Source organism: Alternaria burnsii, assembly GCF_013036055.1.
Source record: "Alternaria burnsii strain CBS107.38 chromosome Unknown 732, whole genome shotgun sequence".
Taxonomy (NCBI): Eukaryota; Fungi; Ascomycota; class Dothideomycetes; order Pleosporales; family Pleosporaceae; genus Alternaria; species Alternaria burnsii.
In genome coordinates, this window is record NW_024066113.1 from 1,343,532 (window position 1) to 1,363,693 (window position 20,162).

Below are 20,162 nucleotides of genomic sequence, written 5' to 3' on the forward strand. Positions count from 1 at the left end.
TCATCGTGACCCAATAATCGAGACTAACGGCATCTTCATCTACCAACTGCGCCCTGTGAAACGGAGTTTCCCTTCTTCCGGTATCCAGTTAACCGCTGTATTAGCATAGAGCAGCGTAGTGTCTGGGACTTTGATACTAGATGCGGCGCTTGGCTTGCACCAAAACCTAGCTGATCTGGCTAGATTTTAGTTAAGCTTTGCCACGATATCCACTGCTTTACGTCTGTTAGTGCGCCCTGCGAGGGATGAGCAAGACGGCTCCAAGGTGTTGGAAGTGTACGCGGATAGTGGGGTGATGTAGGTGGGGCAACAAGACGCAATGTGCGATTGGCTATTATCTTATCGTCAGGAAAGGATTACTCCATCTGGGATCCTGCATATGTGGGTTAAGGCTCAAACGAGGCTTCCGAGTATGACTGGGTTAGCTTTCGTAAAGTGGACGTTCTTCTTTCCTATGAGGGGTAGTCATGTTGCGCAGTAATCATTGGTATTGCGTGTCTGAAATGCTGATAATACATTCTGGGTATATTCAAATTGCTGGAAGTTGTAGTAATATCATATAGGTCGTTCTTCTTCATGGTCTTCATCTTCTCTCCACTTCTTGCGCCACCATTTCAGCTTGAACCAGTCTCCCAAAGCATCTTGGCTCTTGCTCCTCTGGCCGTATCCCCAAATCTGTCTTCTCCGGGATGTATCTTCCATGTCTGCGTCAGATGCATCGCCGTCATCTGGATCGGGATGATCAAGAAGTGACGCAGAGCTATTCATGGGCTGTTTTCCCTGCGACACACTTCTGCCTCGCCCGCTACCGAACCCGTCGAACCAAGACCGCCGACGCATCTGATTGAGCCATGCCGACTGTGCATTGTTTCTCCGTGGCGGTAAGGTTCCTGACCTTGGTCGTCGCTCTAGATCCACAGATCGCCTGGCAGGAGATGGCAGAGTCTCTCTGTCGTTGAGTTCATCCCAGATCTCGTTTGTTTCTTCTGAAATAGTCATCCGCCGTCTTCTTTGGGGTCTGCGGGAATGTGTTTGAGGACTCTTCGGTTCACCAGCGTCTACTGATGCTCGCTTCTTCGGGTTGGCGAGGGTAAGAGCGGGACCGGTTGGGGCGCGAGCTAACAGTGGTGTTCTTTCATCGACAGCTTTCCGTTTGGCTTGTTCGGAGGCATAGCCATGAGCGCCGGGGGCTTCTTCGTCGATATCCAGAGGTGATGCAGGGTCGTCAAAAGAGTGGCCGTGCGCAAGACCAATGCCGGGTTGTAGCACTGTCTGGGGCATCTGAACTCTGCCCGTATGCTTGCTTGCGATTGGTGATGTGGGTTCTTCCTCGTTGTCTTCGAGACGCCAGCTCAGGCAGACAACTCCAGCGAGCAGTATTATAGTTCCGAGCGCAATTAGGCCAGCGTGCAGACTCGACAAGCGATCGCTTTGGTCGAAGTAGATCAGGCCATCTATGATTGCGATGATGTTGTAGACGCAGAATACTAGAGGATAAAGCACACTCGTACTGACCAACTTCAGTCCACGATGCATGTAGTAGAGTTGGGTCAGGGCGAAGACGACTAGTCCGACCAGAATCATCCACGACTGCCAACGGTCAAACTGGTTGTGACGGTCAATGATGGTCCGGACCAGAAGCTCGACAGCACTCTTGGCGATGAGGAGCGAATGCGCAGAGAGGATGCCACTGACGCAGCCAAAGAACATTCCACGGATAAGGCGTAATCGAGGGGTGGTTCGTGGATGCATGCGCTTCAGTAGCCACGTCGCAAGGACCAGCATGACGACTACCACACCCGTCAAGATCATCCATGTGAGGAAAGCTTTCCGTCCCAACAGCCTCAACAATTGGTCGAGATTATGCGACGGTTCTGCAATGGCACCAAACAAGGCTATCAGCAGTGCGCCTATGGCAACAAGCATGGTGCCAACAAAGGAGTATCGCGTAAACGGTTCGCTGAGAATGATGGAGGCGCATATCGAGTTGAAGACGAGGCCGGATGCCTGTAGGGTGGAGAGAACGGGAAGGGGTAGGGTGGTGATTTGGATGGTGCTGCCGACGATGTTTGCCACGACGAACATGAGCATGCCCAGCTGCGTAGATTAGTGAGTGAATGCCATGTCATCTGGCCATGTTCGTACCTGCCATCTCCGCCGCTTGTATGGAGGTCGCCGGTCGTCGTCGTCGTCCTTTTCCTCTTCTAGGAGATGGGACTTGCGTTGCAGCGTCAAGCCGATGCTCTGAATGCTGGTGGAGGCGAGTCCGACCATTACCCCAAGCTGCATGCCCACGCGTTAGCACTCTATACCCATGGCGGCATGGCTCCATGTATACTGACAGCAACGCTCGCGCCCGGCGAGAGTTCCACCATGTTTCCTGGTCGGTTGTCGTCGCTGCACTGCGCCTATGGCTACCTGGATGTCGGGCGCATGCTGTGTGTGGTGTGTGTGTGTGTGTGTGTGTGTGTGTGTGTGTGTGTGGAAAGTCGGGAACGTGTATTCTTCTGTCTTGGACAGCGCAGGCGTGGGAGTCGCGAAACGTCACGCTGAGTCGGTGAAGTGCACGAGACGGTTGGGGAAGACTAGCCGACGCCGTGCATGTGGCAGGGATCAGCCGACTGATGATGTAGTTGGGTCGACGAGGACAGCGCGGGTGCAGCAACGAGAAGATGTCGCGTCGGTAGGGAGACGATATGGCAGAGACGTATAATTGCAGTGATGCTCTTGAGACTGTTCCCGCGTCTATCTGCGACGTCGTGCCATGCATCGCTCGAGGGCGTACCTGGGTAACCGCGGGCAGCATCTGGGGCCCAAGCTTGAACATCAACCTCCAAGCTCCGTCACTCGCGATACCCTCGACGCCAGCACCCATATATCTCCTCCCCCCCCCCGTAAACCAGAGGCCCCCCACACAATACCGCCATCATGTCGCAAGTACACGCCCTCTCCGACGACCAGGTACGACTCTCCCCCAGCTTCAGCCAGCTGCAAGCTCCCCACCCACTACGTCAACACCACAGCTAACACTGACCCCGATGGCAGGTCGCCGGCGAGCTGAAGAAGATGACGGCCTTTATCCGCCAAGAAGCCATGGAAAAGGCAAACGAGATCCGCCTCAAGGCCGACGAGGAGTTCGCCATCGAGAAGTCCAAGCTAGTGCGCCAGGAACAGGCCTCGATTGACTCGTCGTATGAGAAGAAGTTCAAACAGGCCAGCATGTCGCAGCAAATCACCCGCTCCACCGTCTCCAACAAGAGCCGATTACGCATTCTGTCTGCCCGCCAGGAGCTGCTCAACAAGCTGTTCGAGCAAGCCGAGAAGAAGCTGGGCGACGTTTCAAAGGACAAGAAGAAGTACCAGAGCATCATGAAGGACCTGATCGTCGAGGGTGCCTATGCGCTCAACGAGGACAAGCTGCAGGTCAAGGTGCGCAAGGCCGACTACGACCTCACTAAGAAGGCCATCGAGGAGGCGCAGACCGAGTACAAGAAGAACATTGGCAAGGAAGTCTCCATCACCATCGATGAGAGCGACCCACTGCCTGAGGGATCGTAAGTTTGGTTGCCGTGGAATATTTGACACATGGCTGATTCTAGACAGTGCTGGTGGCGCTATGATTGTTGGAACCAACGGCCGAATCGACATCAACAACACTTTCCAAGAACGATTGAAGCTACTCGAGTCCCAGGCCCTGCCATCCATCAGGGTCACACTTTTCGGAGAGAACGAGAACAGGAAGTTCCATGACTAAGAGACTAGCGTGGGCGTCGGTTACGATGAGCTGGCTTGTGATCAGACTGGAGCGTTTGGCCGTCATGGAGCACAGGCAGGAAGGGGTCTGCGTCGGACTGGGAGAATGGGCTTTTGCTGAGTAGACTGTACATGCACGAGGTCTTGTAGACTACTCGGAACTTTTAGCGAGCTTTATTACATGCACATTACCACATCGATCATTATCTCAGCAAGCAGGTTTCATTTCTGACATGATGGTGATATGAATTCTTGCCTGGGCCAACTGCTGAGGCTCCTATATATACTGTGAAGGGGGGTATACAAGAACAAAATCAAGAACATGCGTACAAAGACGCTGTGTATCGTCGCTTCAAGGAGTGGATTTCATCAACACTCATTCTCCTGAAAAACAAAACGCCAGTGCCAGATCATAGCATGCAAAAATGTGCATATGTACAACAAAGGAAATCGTTCGTTACCATGCATCATACACGTTCATAAACACGATCCCACATGGGACTTCTCGTCCTCTTCTGACCACCGCCACCCATGACGTTTCTCAATGGCCATTCTGTCTTGCTGCTTTTTCTCATTGGCGGATTGGGGTCTGGATACCGATCCAAAGTCCTGTGTCCGCCATACAGCTCGTCATCCTGGTCGTTGTACCCATCGTTCGAATACTCAGGGCCGTAATCCTCAAGATAGGAATATCCGCCTGCAAAGGGGTTCGAAGACGTTTTCTGGTGCGTAATGGGAGAAATGGGCGCGGAATCGTCTGAGTGGTATACGTGCCCAGAGTTGGAAGACATACTGGAGACGGCAAGACCGGAGGAACTGCTACCACTATGATCGGCGGTGTTTTGTGCCAGAGAGGGTCGGAGGAGGCCTCGGGATGCTTCCGCTGCAGGGCTACTGATCGGACTTGTGGGTACAGGCTTTCGCTTTATGCTCGCTACAGCGGCAACAGGTAGCGTGTCCAAGGCAGACATACCGGGTCTTCGAGGACCTGTCTTGGGGGGTGAGTTGTGACGCCCTAGGATAGGGGACTCTCCGTTCATTTCGTCGTCAGGTTCTGTGACTTCGGCCACAGAGTGAAGACTAGTGTAGCTTGTTCGTCGGCCACGGGCTCGGTTTGACGAGTGGCTATGATAGAGCGCGGGCGCTAGAATGGGCGTGTGGTTGTCTTGCATCGTCATTGGTGTTGATTCTACTGGCAAAGAATACCCTTGGTTAGGGTGAGACACGCCTGCAGCCGGTGGTATCGTATGGCCCTGGTAGGCTGTAGACATAGGTGCCGGGTCATAGCCATCATCTTCCCAGTTCATGTCTTCCACAAACCGGCTTTTCTGTTGTGCTGCGGGGTTCAAGGGTCGCCTGTGTTCGAAATTCTCGACGCTGAGGCCTCGGTCCTGGAATGAGAAACGAGGAATGAAGCCGGGTGATGAGGGGGGTTGACTGCCTTCAATGGATCTTCTTCTCCTTCTGCGCAGGATAAAGCAGCATCCAAACAATATTGCGGCAATCGCAAGTACGGCTAGTGGCACACCTACACCCAGCCCAATTTTCTCGCGTCTTGTCAGGCCAGAATCGCTGGATGCTGGCGCTAGAGGATCTGTGGTCGAGCTTGGAGTCGCAGAGGAACTTGATGGCGATGGCGAAGTTGAAAAGATAGTTGAAGACGCAGAAGAAGATTCTGAGGATGACGCCAGACTGGATGTATCGCTCAAGAGACTAGTCGAAGATGGCATAGGCGTAGGTGTTGTACTCAAGCTTTCGGATCCTGATGTCCTAGAAGAGTCCACCGCACTAGTGGACAGTGTTTCTATCACTGACGAATCTGTATTCGAGGCTGCCCCTGTTGGTACCTCCGTTGCGGATGCGGTGACATCAGTGGGCAATGCTTCGCTCGCAGGTGGCGCTGCCGTCGCTGGTCCGAATTCTTGTATGAAGTAAGACTGTATATCATATGGGAGCTCGTTGAACCAGTCTGGCCGGTTGTCGTCCAAGAATTCCTCCCATAGTATGCTCGAGACTGCGGGTATGTTCGTCGCAGCGATTTGCCGTAGCGAAAGTGGTAGTGCAGTAATAAGCACCTGTAATATTTCGATGCTGATGTGACGTTAGCGCGGTTGCACTTTTAATTGTACATAAGAGGGCATCTTACGCATCAGGGTCTTGCCTATACTTTAGTGACCGAATGCCAACTCGGTCTGGTTGCGGCGCAGGTGTAATAACAGGCAATGCAGCGCTGTGTACCAGTCCAACCAGACCACCCAGAGCCAACCAATTCCATCCTCTTAACGAATGCATATATGCGGAGCGAGTGTTGTAAAGAAAGCAGTAGTAATAAAAGCAAATGGCGGAGAGTCAATGTTCGCAGTGTCAACGCTTCATGTCTGGCAACAATGGTACAAGCAATCCAGAAGCCGACGCCCAGCAGCAGCGGTGGCCATACTTTTTGACCTGTTCATACCCATGTACATTGTTGCATGCCGTCGACGTCCATAATTCGTTGCAGCGAGCAAAGTCGTTGCAAAGTGGCGATTGACTTATAGATCGTCACCACAGCCCGCCGGTCTCTTTACTGCACTTGGAAAATGTCATGCAGATCCAGGGTTTCGTCAGCCGGTTATGAGGTCGCGTACCCGCAGATTCGCCCCTCACTAGCCACAGATCGGATGGCACTCTTGATCGAATCGCATGTCGAGCTGCCGATTATCCTGGCACGGATGTTCTGGGGGAGCGTTCTGAGTGGGTCAACGACAGCACGTGGCTGTGCTGCTGCTGGGGGGTTCGCTTCGCTGCCGAACTGGAGAACACTCTGCCGGCGAAGCGACGAGATCTGGATGTCGCGTAGATGTTTGATGGGCGACTTTTGTAGGAAAGATTGGCAGACGGTGACAACGTGACGTTCGACGGATATTCTTTTTATTTTTGGATCAATGGTATCGGTGCACGAATGCTAGCCAATGACCGTAAGTGCGCGGATGGTTTGGTCAGTTCCTTCCATCTCGCGTCGGTTGCGCGCTCAAACACGCCCGAAGAGGCAACCACCATAGCCACCAGCGATGACTGTTCTTTCCAATCGCAAGAAAACTCTAACGCAAGCTCTTATCCACTCGACCCAACTAACCTTTGTCCACGATCCTACCGACATCTGCAAACTGCGGCATGCACTTCATACAGGAGATTGGTTCTTTGCCTGCGTACCTGCGCCATACCGAAGACGAGGTACAGGAACGGGACGAACGCGACATACCTGTTAGATGCGCGAGTACTTCGTAGCGTCCAGTTCACGTTGCAAGCAAATTACGAGCGCCCATTCAGAGCAACGCAGCTGGCGCCTACAGCATCATTGTATGACGACATTCAACAAACTGCCACTTGCAGGTTGGCCATGCGATCGCACACGTAATGTTATAGGGGCTGGTCTGTCACCCGCTACTGCCATACGAATCCAGCATTGTCGACATACTTTCTGCTTAAACGATACGGGGTCGCCTCTCCAGAGCTAGGTTCCCCGGATCCCAACGGGGATTAGCAACAGGTGCGTGCTACTAGCAGGCTACGGCAACCTTCATCTTGGAAGCGCAGTTCCGTTCGGACCGCCTAATCAGTATTGACCAAGATCCAGGACCCATCAGCTTCAGGGTCGACATCTCTTTTCTCGATATCTTGACATTGGCAAGAGTCAACATGGTAACTTGCGAGGGAACAACCAATTGAAAGAAGCGACGCTAAGCTGATAGCTCGTGGACCTTGTCTGATTTGTGGATCTGGTCGAATAATCGACGATGCCCGCCTCGGGTCAAGTTTTGCGGCACCCCACTTTCTTGAACTCGAACATATTCCAGGCGACAGAGCAAGCAAGAGTCCAATAAATTGGGAATATATTGGTCCTTTGTTCTCCTCATTTCATCAATCAGGGCTCGTTGGTGTAGTTGGTTATCACGTCAGTCTAACAAAGGCCCTCGAAAGCCTTGTCAGTACACTGAAGGTCCGGAGTTCAAACCTCCGATGAGTCATCATCGGCGTCCGCAAGAGCGCATCTCTCCTTTTTTGCTCGCTTCTACCTTTGTGAGCATCTTTTTGACCTCGCAGACGGTGGACGTTGCAAAACGCAAATTTGGGGCTTTTTTTTTTCTTCCAATGTTGATACAGTCCACAACGTCTTCGATGCACGACGTATATATTGGCTGCTTGGTGCAAGGCTTTAACGCTGCAGCGTAGAAAGCCTACACGTCTGGTTTCACTATTTTCCCTACGCGGGCCCAGTTCGCAACTTTAGTCACGCGTCCTGGAGCACCATCTTGGTGCCGACAACGAGGTAGACATGGAGTGCATTGTGTGGTGCTCACGACACATCAACATGTATAGTCTTGCACTACACCCAGCATTTTAGAAGCACTTGCCCATCACGCTATACGCAAAGTTGGGTCATTAAGCAACAGCAAAGTGTCTTCGGTAAACGATTGGCTGAGGAAATCTCATCTGTCCTCTATAGTCTTCGTGTGCCTGTTAATGGCAAAGTATATACATAGAACGTGAAAATGTACGACTTGAGTGTTCTTTTTTGGGTGGTAGGGAAGCTCCAAGATGCGGATGCGCCATGGCAACGCGTAGAGGAACTGTCATCTGCTTTAAAGCATAGCTTAGTAGGAACCTGTGTTCATAGCGGCATGTCCGTCGACAGTGACGGTGATTGTCGCCTTTACCGTCTCAGTGACAACAACTCCGCCGGTGCAGGTAGTAGCATCTGCAACTTCAGACGCAATTGGGGTGGGCTGTGCAGCATTGTAGCCGCCAGTTGGCTTGCCAATCTGCTTATCAGGAAGCACGGCGCTGTAAGATGAGAAGGCGCTCATGGGGAGAGGGGTTGCGGCCTCTCCGACTACCGACACTGCAGAAGAGACGTTGGGTAGGGCCGCGGAGTAGACGCCGGAGGGGGCAGCCCCATATACAGATGAGACGGCAGCCACGGAAGTTGGGCGTATGGTGGCGGAATAAGTTGCTGTGCTGTTGCCAGCAGGGGCAGGTGCAGCAGTGCAGCCTGGGCCAGATGCTGAGGTAGCAGAAGCAGGGCCAGACTGGATAGGGTTGCAACCAGGGAGAGCATCGAGGACGCTTCCATCATCGCCGCCGTACGCCTCTATGGCAGAGCAGCTTGCCCAGGACTCGTCGCTGTCCTTGTTGACATTCTCGGAACCGAAGCACTGTTCCATTTCTTCCTGTCCGCATCCGCAGCCGCACTTGCAGCCATCGTTCTCACTCACAGCTTTCTCGAGGACACCAGTCTCCCATCCGTTCATCTGTTGTCATATTAGTAAGGGCATATAAGAGAGGCGTAGAAGAACTTACAAAGTCACCGTGGAAGCCGTAGCCAGTTGGGTCACCGTTGGACAAGAGCCAAGGAGCCTCATCAGGACCAAATGTAAAGCTGGTAACATCCCACCAGTACTCGATGAAGAGAGTCGGGAAGCGCGCAGCCCTGTGAGTGGTTGGGCAGTTCTCGATACCGATGCCAGCGTTGCCATTGGGGTAGGCCATGTGCGCATTGGGGTTCTTGGGGTCCATCTTCTCACCGTTCCAGCAGGAGGGGAAGGTGACTTCGGACGCGAAGCCGTACTTGCAGGTGCTGAAGCCCTTGGGGAAACCATTGGCGAAGATGGCTGTGGAGCCACCGTCGGGCTCGTGGCAGCCCCAACGAACACCGGCTGGGTTGTCGCCATCCGAACGCTTGAGCGGGCTACCAGCGATCATGTTGAAGTCCTCTGGGTACGCCGTGACGTTTGCCCAGTTGTTGCCATCCCCGTACTTGTAGTAGATCTTGGTGGACAGCTCGGGTACGCGGTAAAGTTTGGTTCCGTTGGTGAAGAACAGAGTAGGGCGCCAGTACAAGGACTTGTCGGTTTTGACACGAGCAGTGGTGCAGTCCGAGGCCTGGGTATCAGCAAAGCCCATGGACTTGGAGAGTCCATTTCCTCCGTCGAAAGAGTGGAGATGAGGGCTCTCAGTTCCGGGGAATAGACCGGGGTCGAGGCGCTGGTAGCTCATGGCATTACCAGCACGGTTGTAGAAGCTGAAGTAGTTGCCAACGCATTGAGCGGAGGCAGTTGCGGCAAAGCCAGCCGTGAGGGAGATGATATCGAAACGCATGGCTGTTTAGTGGTAGTGCTCGGGTATATGGAAGTGGATCTCAATTTTAAGACAGCGAAAAGAGTGAGCTGTTTGTTAATGAAAGGACCGAGTCACAGACTCTAGATGCTCTTGATGTCAAAGGAGTGTATATGAAGAGCCAAAAGAATGAAAGAATGGTATTCCCGTACCGGAAGCCAAAGAGAGCGATGGGAGAGCAAGCGACAAGAGTAAGAAACGACGGGCAGGGTGCTGGGTAAATATACATCGACACCCACCTACACCTGGGATTGCATGCAGCCTGCTGTGGCCAGTCCACGCTTGAGGCGCCCCATTTTAGGACGAGATTAGCTGAGGCTTCCAAAAGTTTGACTATGTGACTAGATTCGCGTATGTGCGTCGTTGTTTCCAGGTGGAGATCTAAGCCAGGGGAGCCGCGCGCAGTTCGTGGGCGGCGCGGGCGTCAGGGGTAGGATAAGAGGATCCCACTCCGCGAGTCACAAAAATACTTAGCAGTGACGCCCAAATGCCTTCAATTTGCAGCGAGGCTTGCAGTATGCCGTCGCTGTCTGAAACAAGTCGATATACGGTTCACGCGACGCCCATTGTTTGCTTCGCGGAGTCTGGACGGTAGTCAACGTATCGATAGGACAGAAACACACATGCCGTTCCTGACGGTGTTCGGGGCGCTTAGCGTCACGATCGTCGGAGGCGAGGCATTGGTGGCTGATCTTCAAACGGTGCTGACTCCCCCTGCCTAAGATTAATGTCCGCGCGCGCTTCGATCTGCTGCAAAAGTTTCTTTTTGGGCTTCGAGGCAAGGGCTTTGATAAGGAGGACAATCCGGCAAAGATGCTTTCTTACAGCGAACCCACCCAAAGTGGAGCTGTGTACTTTTACCGCTGGGCCGCGACGGGAGTCACCCAAAGGATCGCCCCGGCATTTGGAAACGAGATTTTCGCAAGGACCGCTTGCTGTCTTTAGATATGAACCAGGGCAGTGGTGATCTTGACGACCTGTCATATCCTGTATGCGGAAGTAAATCGATAAGAACCGCACACGGACTTTCCAAACTCATTGTCACTCTGCACGGCACAGTGAGAGATGACAGTCCGTACCTGGGCACAGCATGTGCGTGGCGTCGAATAACAAGTTTGTGGTGACCTGCAGACTGGGTCTAGCAGCCAGGAGAACCGATGCAGCCCTCCTCTAGTTCAAGACTAAGCCTGCAAGATACGTGTTCCTGCGCGTACCTGGCAGAAGTCTCCGTCCGGTAGAGAGCGGCCACCATTCAACAAGTTCACAGTAGTCGGAGCGTGGACCTTTTGCCATTTAGCCCGATGTCTGAAGTCTCAACGACAGCTCAAGACACGGCTGGTATCGATAGGGAGATTAGCATCCCTACTATTTGTGAAACGCACAGTACTCACAGCAGAAGACGTGTGGTCTGGACCAGACTTGATCGACATACCACGTGTTCCTGCCCAGACGTGGAGTCGAAGAACTTCGCTGTCGTCATGATTCGTCTCGAATGGGGCCGGCATTGTAGTACCTAACGATGGACAGTATCTCTCGATAGCACTGTACGCGCGCAAATGTTCCCTGTGCGATGTTTCAACGCCATGAATAGGACGTCGACAAGGAAGGCGCGTAATGAAAGCCTACAAAAACTTGTACTGTGATACGCTGTGGAGCATCCCTGTACTACCGGTAGGCGCTCCGTACATTTCGCGCTTGTGTTAACATATGTGGGTGTGAATGAACCACAATTGTTGAGCTTCCACGGGACGAAGCGACCGGTACAACAGAGCGGCAGCGTGCCGCAAAAGAACAAAACTTTGTTTTGTCGGGTTAACAGAGCCTTTTGTTTCTGGAAGTTCCAATAGATTCCCAGTATCTAGGAGAAGGAGCAACATAGGTGGAAAAACAACTTGGCGGATGCCCATGAATGGCAAACCATAGAGTGAATGAAGATTTGTTGCACATCAACTTGGGTTCTGTGCGTATCAACGCCTGAATGGTTGTACTGGCGATTCGCACGTACAATATGTATTTGTACTTCATGCCTGTAAACCATCTAATCGACGAGAAACATGGACATCAATCTAATTGACGTCCTGATCGTCGTCTCTATCATAGCTGTGCATATTGAGATTGATCAAATGTACAACCGCTTGATGCAGATGAGACGTATGTCGGTCTGGACTGTAGGTCCAACTAAGCCCCATTTACTGGGGCAACCTTGAGTCAGTCACGCAGATGAGCAGCGTTTCATGATGTTCTTTCGAACTCGCCTGATGATTTTAGATTCGTCGCGATGTTAGATGGGCGCCGATTGCATGTCATCTGGTTCAAGCTTTCCCACTCAACACACTTTCGACAACACCCCACCGATCAATGCTTCTCTTGACCAGAGCTCCAATTGTCTCTCTCCCCACAACACCCCCACCACTCTTCTCCACTCGCCTGATGACCAAGTCTTTTGTACCCTTGTTTCCGCCAGCGCAATCCACCATCACACTGACTGTTTCTCTGCATACGCCCTCCTCAAACGCATCTGGATCACTGAGTACAAAGTCTACTGCTTCCTCTTCCTCTTCTCTCCTGCCTTCGAACACTGCGAATGTGCTGGGTATTGGTAGACCACGAAGCTGAAGCTGATGCGCCTCATTTGGTTCGTCCGAGCATAGTATTCCCTCGTACTCTTCGTCGTAGTAAGCGTGTGGGAGAAGTGTATCGCGGAGTGCGGCAAGTATAGATATCCACGCAGCATCGAATGCGTTGCCATCAATGCTGATGAAGAAGACATCGAGGTAGAGGACCCAATAGCCTTTCAGTTGTGTCTCGGGGTCCGTGTCTGGATCTTCGGGGTTTGTTGATGGCTTATATAGTATGCGGAGATCTGAGGCGCGAAGAAGGTGTGTTGAGTTGAGGAGAGAGCGTATGCGGGTTATGAGTGTTTGCGCATATGTGGACGGTGCATTGCCGGGGATGTGAGAGGGCGTGCTTCCGGTAGATAGTTCCACGTTTGGGACCAAGAGCCTCAGCTCTTCCACTTCCTCATCGTCCTCGTCGTCTTTGTTGTCTGCATTCTGACCTGGGTACTTGTAGGTACCTGGTATGTCCTCTTCTTTCAAGATCTCGGCGCGCACTCCGCACACCACACTTGTGTTCCCGAGTCGCACGACCGCACTGCCGTTGCAGTGAGTTAGACTCCCGGTGTTGATTCCTGGTGTGCGAAATTCGTTTGCGGTGCGACCGTTGGCGCGAATTGGCTTTTTCTTCTCAGCGGAGAGATGCGCTTGGAGAAACGGATGCGGGGAGACTGCGGCGAAGATTGGGCGAGGAAATGTGAGCGCTGGGGAGGATTGGGTCGTGGTGGTCATGGCGAGAGTACTGCACGATAGTTTGCACTTCAGTGTGGGTGGGATATTCGAGGCGCGAGTCGTTAGCACCTGTGTTGACGCTGGGAAATTTTGGAGCTCTGAGCTATGACGCGCTAAGGTTAAGCTTAATGGGTGGGGCCTGGAGATCTTAAGCATACCTGGGCCATCATAGCAATCAATCCCACTTGATACAAAATTAAGACTATATAACCCACGCGCTATGCCCCGGGGTATTCCCATACGCTGTGCGTGAAACGCGACATGCAAACACAAACCCTAGCTACATCCGATCTCTGTGATCAATCTGTCCAGTCTCTTCGCAGTTGTAGCTTCGTGCAGCTTCGAATCTATCCTGAACTGAGTCCAGCCTTACCGACCTGCTGTACAGGCGTCCATTTTCCCTCTTTCTTGAATTGATCGCCCCTCAACGTGCCCTCAGCAAGCTGGCTGATCATGTAATCCCTACCCTTGATCATCCATACCATCTGGCTGGGTACCCTAAATCCATTGAATGCGCCCACACCCTTCTGGGTCCCGATGGGGCAGATCTGCTGCTCCTTTAGGTTTGCTGTGTAGTGACGATCGCCCTTGTGAGGCTCCCCGGTCAAGTGGGCAAAAAGGTCGTTCTTGAGGTTGGTCATGGCAGCAGGCACAGCATCGGACATGTCCATGACTCCTCCACGGGTGTATGACCCTGCGTCGCCGACGACGTAGACACGCGGACCGGCGGATTCGTGTTCGACGCGGAGCGTCTTGTCGTTGCAGGCTACGCGATTGCGCGTGTCGAGCCACTCCTTGGGAAGGAAGCCAGTGTTCGGCCGAGAGCCAGTTGCATCAATGTAAATATCCGCTTCTACCGTTTCGCCGTTGCTAAGCTCCACCCTCGTCTTCGCGCCTTCTTCTTCGTCCGCTTTGGTCGACGCAACAACCCTGGTATTATAGGTGACATCGCATCCCAGTCGCTTCAGGAATTGCTCAGCAGTTTGTCCAATGGCTGGGCGGAGGAGAGGCAAAAGCTTCTTGTCACCGCAGACAAGAGTGACCTTTGCTTTCGGGTTCTTGGGCGCAGACGCCATGAAACCAGGTCGACCATTCAAAATCTCAGCAACCTCTCCAGCAGTTTCGACACCCACAGGGCCGCCACCGCCAATTACTACTGTCTTCGCGCTCTTCAGGCCCTCCTGAAAGGCGGTATGTACCTTCTCGAGGGCTTCGCGATCGGTAGCTTGTGTGAACAGAGGGCTTGGTGTAGTGAATCCAGTTGCTATTACAAGCGCGGCATACTCGATGTTTTGTTGCTCGCCTGATGCGGTTTCAACACCAACCGTCTGGCTGGTGGGGTCGACGTGTGTAGCGGTCCCCTGGACGAACTTGAATTTTGGAAATGCGTAGGTAAAAGCGGGTTCGATTGGATAGAATGTCTTCTCTGAAGGCATCATCTGCTTAGAAACGCTTTCTCTAGGTGCTGCGATGCGCCACCAGAAATCTTTAGAGGGGTTGACGAGTGTAACATTGTAGGTCACTCCGTCCTTCTTCGGTAGTTGCGGGAGGATATGCTTAAGGGCGTAATGCGCGGCGCTGATTCCTGCGAAGGAACCCCCGAGGATAAGGATAGTTTCGGTGCTCATATTGAACGACGATTAAAGATGCGCTTGAAATGAGTATACTGAGTGAAGAAAAGATTATGAGCGGGACAAACACGTCGCAAAAAGAAAACGTTTGAGAGACGCGTTGATGATAAACTCTAGGCGCGCTTCAAGCCTGAGGGACGCCGTAGGTGGGGAGCCGCCGAATCGTCAAGTCGAGGCTGAATCGAGTGACTGAGACGTTTCATTATCGTAAGCGTGTTGTTAGCCCTTCATAAATAGTTCTCAAAGTTTCCTTATCAATATTTTAGCCGACATTGGACGTTGCTTATGCTTGGGCTTATGAATCGCAACCATGGCCACGCTGCTTATTCCAATTGTGAGATGTTGGAGGCTTGGGAAAAGGAAGCTAGGGATCGCGTGCTAGCTGTTTTACGCCTAACCACGGAACCCATTGTTGCCGAACCCTTGCTGACAATGATACGGATGCATAAACTTTGGCAGCAGACAGATTTGCGCTTACGAAGTCGTCCTTCTGGCGCCTATACCCCAAATCACGAGCTGTGAGGCTTGACACATTCGTTACAGCTGACTCGTGGGATCTTCGACGACTCTTTGTCGCACTGCCATCTCGAAAAGCTTCATTCGCGACATTCGATTCATGTGCGCCGTCATAGGCCTTGGAAATTCGCAGAGTCAAATGCGCGGAGACTCCCATCTTGTGTTTGGTGCGCAGTCATGACATGGGGAGCGTGCTAGAAGATTTTCATTCATATCTGTTCCGAGACATAACGCCAGTCCGGTATCTGAATGCAAGACCCACCGCGACTGCTGACCGTCACGGTCGTTGCATCCATGAAGTCCTCCATATCAATATACATGCGGTAGGCTGCCATTGCACATGACTCCTCCCTGGCTCTTTCCAGTCGTTGTCAAGCTACTTTTTATGTAACTTCTTACTCGACCTCAGCCTTGGACTCGAAGTTCTCACCAGCGACAAGTTCGGGGATGTCATCATCGTCCTCATCGTCGTCGTCCTTCTTCTCGCCGTCCTCACCCTTCTCCTTCTGCATGCTCTGGTAGGACTCGGCAAGTTTGCGTAGCGATGCGAGCGAATCTGGGCCGAGCTGGTTGAGGATGCCGGGGACGAGCTCTGTTAGCTCCTTGTCCTCACCGTGTCCGTAGATGGCGAAGGTGTTGGCAGGTACTGAGGCGTGGACTAAACAAATGTGCGCGTCAGTATATGGTATGTTGCGAATGTGGGTAATGTGAGAGCGGGTTTCGATAATAGCATGTCTGCTGTGTGTCCAAACTCCCCTCTCAACCTCCTCACAGTGCGGAGCTCTAGGATGACGTACCCTTTGGTGCCGAGAAGTGGATGACGTTTCCGTCGCTCTTGAACATGTTGACCTCCTCAATGGCCTGGATGGGCTGGACGTTGAGCTTCTTCAACGCGGTCTGGAGCTTCTTGTCGTCGGTACCAGCGGCCCTGTGGACCTTCTTGACCTTCCTGCGGGGAGTACCCTTGCCGCTATATATCGAATTAGCCTCGAATCCCCCATGTCCATCTGAGTCCTGCTATGCCGTTCGCTAGTGGTTGGTGGTCGTGGTGGTGGTTTCGGGGTGTCAAGATATTTTGTGGTGCGGGGCTGTCAAAAATAGAGGACAAGAGGCTTGCTTACCCTATACACGCACAGGTTAGCAATGGATATCTTGAGTGATATGACTGCCTGCAGCCCAAGGCAATTCCAGCTCAGAATAGGCGTACATACCAATGCGCACTGACGCTTGCATGCGCGCCAACTTTGCTTGATCCATATTTGCGGTGTTGAGGAAGAAGGATGACTGGGTGGGGAGAGCTGTGCAAGTCGAGGGTCAGCGGTCGGGTTCGGTTTCTTCGCAGATCTAAACGAGGGCTTGAGCTCAGGGTGAACACGGAATCCGTACGCACCTAAATTCGGGATCGTGGCCGAGACTTGGTGTGTGGTGTTGCTGGTGAAGTTGTTGCGGGCATCGGCGAAACTCTACGGAAGCGCCGATTGTGTGCATGCCTCGCTTGTTGGAAGCTCCAGATCCCCGCAACGTTAGAGTGTCATTCCACACGCATGAACGCCAACACGCCGTCATCAAGCTCGCATCTCAAGACTGACCGTCAGCTCGCGACGGGCGCCAATTCTCACTCGCAGCGCATCTACGCAACATGGCATGCTTGTCTGTTTCTCGAGACACGTAAATGCATGCTTCACTTACTGGTACAATGACGCAAGGCACAGAAGGGATTAATCAATATTGGTATACAGCTTTCTACCTCAACACGCCACTATCTAGAGCATTGCCATTCCAGCCATACCAACAGCACCCAAAGCCCACGAGGCAACCTTCGCTTGTGTTGCTGCGCCGGTGGTCGGTGTGGCTGATGCTGCACCTCCACTGGTCGCCGAGCTCGGGCTTTCGTCTGTTGATGATGTTCCGTTGGGGTTTCCAGAAATGTTCTCCTGGGTGACACTCATGCCTGTTTGGTTCTTGCAGTCTTCACTGAAGTTGATCTGGGCATTGTTGACCAAGGTTACGTCCGCGCACTATGGATATTAGCGATTCTGTTGTAATGGGGAAGTCCATGAATAGTAAGCTTACCTGGTATAGACCACCCGCCTCGTGGTTGTTGGTAACGACTTGTATTGAGGCCTTGGTGCCGTCCGAAACGTTCAATCCTGCTGGTACAGCGACCGAGCCTAAGCAAAAGTCTCCAAGCCCTGAGACTTGGAGCTGCTGTTGTGCGACAATGCTAAACCCATCCCCCGGGTTATCGCCAATGGCCATGTACACAGCAACATTCGTTTGCGGATGCTCCATGTGCAGTTGTATTGGGCCACCGCCAATGGGGAAGTCGGTGCGTTGTTGTTGAACATCGTTGTAACCTCCGCACGGGAAGTTGCCCTCAGTGTCGTCGGTGAACCCACGCGACGCAGGAAACTTGAGTTGAAAATGAGCGAGGGAAAAAGGTAGGAACGCGAGTGCGAGGATGCTGTTGGAAAGCATGTTTACGGTTCGGAGGTAGATGTAGGTATTGATGTCAAGGTAGAGAGGAAGACGCGGTTGACTTTGTATAGAGAAGCGCGAGAAAGTCAAAAATGCAACGATGAACAGCAAGCGAACGCTGGGAACTCCTGCCGTATTTATTGCAGCTTAGGTTGGAACACATCTTACCATGCCGTGTATTCCGTCCAGTGAACCGCGTGCCTCGCGCGTGAGCACTGATGGCCACATGCATTTAACCTGCGTTTCAAATAGGCCGACGATCTAAGCAAAGAACAGTAAGTGAGTCATATTCTGCATCGGCGGCGTCACTCGCTAATGTGCAAGTTATCAGGGTATGGTATGTTGTGGCGCGCTGGTTGAGCAAGTTTATTACCAAAGCAGTGGTTCCATGGCCGAAGCGACTAGCGTCGAACATGGATCTATTCCACACATGAGAATTCCCGTGGCACTCTGAGGCCTGGACTATGGTTCTACACTGGCTTTGAAGATCAAAACCATGGGGATAACAAGTTCATGAATCGCATGTTCGGATCTTGTGTGGAACAAGCTTTGTGGACCCAACGATAACGTTAGCACTTCGCGGGTCAAGATGTTTGGCCGAGCACGGAGCGATAAGAAAGGTTCCGTGAAGCATGAATTAATCGAGGCGCTGGTGTGATCAAGCAGTTTTTTCATGACAGGTTTTCTTATGAATACATAGGTGTGGTTGAGAATCTGAGACTCAATGGGCCGCAACTTGGTTGAACCTGCCAAATGCCAGTTCGCCGACAAAAGCACCTGCCAAAACAGACAAAAAGTATCCCACATTATATGTCATAACTGCCAACATGCTGTTGAGGAGTCAGTTTCGACCAAGGTAATGTACAAGCATGCATATGACTTACAGGAGGTATCCGACACCGGCTGCAACCGTCATTATGAGTGCCCTAGGCAGATCGACACTGAACCTCCATGGCTGAATATGAGATACAGGTGCCGAGACAACCCGCACATCTTCCTGAACACCATTTGTTGTAAGAATACCAGTCATCGAGTTGGCGTCATCCGTAGCTTTCTCGATAACCGCTCTTTCTCCCGCAACGACAACATATCGTCGCTTCAAGGCGCTCTTAACTGCTCTGACCTCGAGCAAGGTTTTCGCTGTAAAGACTGCACGGAGGAGGATAGATAGGAAGATAAGGAAGATGCATGTCCCAGCGTATTGACCAGCAGTCGTAGGGGTCCACGCTTCGGAGTATAGCGGAGTGTTCGTCGCCGTGAAGAAAGCCATCGCCATGCTGCCATGTGACGAAGTACCCATATCCATGCCGCCCATATCCATCGAACTAGTAGCCGTTTCGTGACCCTCGTGAGCGACCATGGTGCCAAACTGGGTGTGTGTGTGTGTGCGCGTATTCGATAAGAATCTTTCCGAAGATGAGGTTCAGAAAAGTGTACGTCTGGGTTGTGTGGGGTGATTAGATATCGAAGACTAGGTACTGAGTTCCAGACTGCTAACTCGGTACTGGGGAGATGATCGCTTAAGAGTCCTTGGTACGTTGGGGGGGTTGTACGTTCGCTGGTTCCGATTGCGCAAGTAAAGACGCTTCAGCATGAACGCATAACCTGGGGGCGTTGATTTCGTGTTGCAGTGTATACGAGTTAAGTGATTGAGTAGGATCTTGCGACACTCAAGAAAATGTCAAGTCTGGGCTGATGCGTGAAGCGTCACGGCATGTGAGCACATTTCTCGGCACTGCCTTCCCGCCTACAAGTAAGAGAGAGCAATCTCGAAGCCACGGACGGCCTGCAGCGATGCACCTGCAGCTTGGGTGGGCCATGGCGCGCTGCCGGTGACTATGAACGGACGGGCGACGTTCAAAGAGCCGTGAGTTCCAAGAGCGACTTTGAGCATAATTAGCCGTCTTGGGTTAGCACGCGAAGCTTGACCTACGCCACGGCCAGGATGGTGCCCACTGGCCCTCAATCCAGGCCCCGCAGTGCATCGAGCCTGCATGTGGGAGGCGGTTGATTACACTCGGCACTACGGAAACATTGGATTATTGCTAGAAGCGTATCTGGAGGTGCTCCATGTGTGACACTTCCTCTACATCACTATCGGTCTTCGTTGTTCCTATGACACTGCTACATTCTATCCATCTCCGAAAGTACTAGAGTATATCTTCGTACCCATAACTTATCAGTCGACGGGACCATCACCCTAGTTACGTCTTAGACTTGTTTTCGACCGAGCCAGCATGCGATAAACACCAAGGCTAGGCTTTCGCCCGTCCGTCATTCG

General features: G+C 52.4%; 10 protein-coding genes across 10 annotated transcripts; 2 read left to right on the forward strand and 8 right to left on the reverse strand.

Annotated features, from left to right (window-relative positions):
- Positions 1–555: 555 nt before the first annotated feature.
- GT037_005933 (uncharacterized protein) lies at positions 556–2,375 on the reverse strand (the record flags this gene model as incomplete). The annotated part of the gene is made up of 3 exons (XM_038930980.1): positions 556–2,097; positions 2,146–2,283; positions 2,343–2,375. 3 exons carry the CDS (start codon positions 2,373–2,375, stop codon positions 556–558), a joined length of 1,713 nt encoding a protein of 570 aa, XP_038786669.1.
- Positions 2,376–2,928: 553 nt separating this feature from the next.
- Positions 2,929–3,754, forward strand: GT037_005934 (vacuolar atp synthase subunit e; the record flags this gene model as incomplete). The annotated part of the gene is made up of 3 exons (XM_038930981.1): positions 2,929–2,961; positions 3,046–3,554; positions 3,604–3,754. The coding sequence occupies 3 exons, from the start codon at positions 2,929–2,931 to the stop codon at positions 3,752–3,754; spliced, it is 693 nt and encodes a 230-aa protein (XP_038786670.1).
- A 466-nt stretch (positions 3,755–4,220) lies between these two features.
- Positions 4,221–6,045, reverse strand: GT037_005935 (uncharacterized protein; the record flags this gene model as incomplete). Its single annotated transcript, XM_038930982.1, has 2 exons — positions 4,221–5,844; positions 5,900–6,045. 2 exons carry the CDS (start codon positions 6,043–6,045, stop codon positions 4,221–4,223), a joined length of 1,770 nt encoding a protein of 589 aa, XP_038786671.1.
- GT037_005936 (uncharacterized protein) lies at positions 5,200–5,688 on the forward strand (the record flags this gene model as incomplete). Its single annotated transcript, XM_038930983.1, has 1 exon — positions 5,200–5,688. One exon carries the CDS (start codon positions 5,200–5,202, stop codon positions 5,686–5,688), a length of 489 nt encoding a protein of 162 aa, XP_038786672.1.
- Positions 6,046–8,387: 2,342 nt separating the features above from the next.
- Positions 8,388–9,891, reverse strand: GT037_005937 (uncharacterized protein; the record flags this gene model as incomplete). Its single annotated transcript, XM_038930984.1, has 2 exons — positions 8,388–9,044; positions 9,094–9,891. The coding sequence occupies 2 exons, from the start codon at positions 9,889–9,891 to the stop codon at positions 8,388–8,390; spliced, it is 1,455 nt and encodes a 484-aa protein (XP_038786673.1).
- A 2,330-nt stretch (positions 9,892–12,221) lies between these two features.
- On the reverse strand, positions 12,222–13,256 carry GT037_005938 (3 exoribonuclease family protein; the record flags this gene model as incomplete). The annotated part of the gene is made up of 1 exon (XM_038930985.1): positions 12,222–13,256. The coding sequence occupies one exon, from the start codon at positions 13,254–13,256 to the stop codon at positions 12,222–12,224; it is 1,035 nt and encodes a 344-aa protein (XP_038786674.1).
- Positions 13,257–13,603: 347 nt separating this feature from the next.
- On the reverse strand, positions 13,604–14,884 carry GT037_005939 (fad nad-binding domain-containing protein; the record flags this gene model as incomplete). The annotated part of the gene is made up of 1 exon (XM_038930986.1): positions 13,604–14,884. The coding sequence occupies one exon, from the start codon at positions 14,882–14,884 to the stop codon at positions 13,604–13,606; it is 1,281 nt and encodes a 426-aa protein (XP_038786675.1).
- Positions 14,885–15,798: 914 nt separating this feature from the next.
- On the reverse strand, positions 15,799–16,660 carry GT037_005940 (nascent polypeptide-associated complex subunit beta; the record flags this gene model as incomplete). Its single annotated transcript, XM_038930987.1, has 3 exons — positions 15,799–16,061; positions 16,201–16,373; positions 16,611–16,660. 3 exons carry the CDS (start codon positions 16,658–16,660, stop codon positions 15,799–15,801), a joined length of 486 nt encoding a protein of 161 aa, XP_038786676.1.
- Positions 16,661–17,166: 506 nt separating this feature from the next.
- Positions 17,167–17,881, reverse strand: GT037_005941 (uncharacterized protein; the record flags this gene model as incomplete). The annotated part of the gene is made up of 2 exons (XM_038930988.1): positions 17,167–17,421; positions 17,477–17,881. 2 exons carry the CDS (start codon positions 17,879–17,881, stop codon positions 17,167–17,169), a joined length of 660 nt encoding a protein of 219 aa, XP_038786677.1.
- Positions 17,882–18,602: 721 nt separating this feature from the next.
- GT037_005942 (ctr copper transporter-like protein) lies at positions 18,603–19,241 on the reverse strand (the record flags this gene model as incomplete). The annotated part of the gene is made up of 2 exons (XM_038930989.1): positions 18,603–18,711; positions 18,766–19,241. 2 exons carry the CDS (start codon positions 19,239–19,241, stop codon positions 18,603–18,605), a joined length of 585 nt encoding a protein of 194 aa, XP_038786678.1.
- Positions 19,242–20,162: the final 921 nt, after the last annotated feature.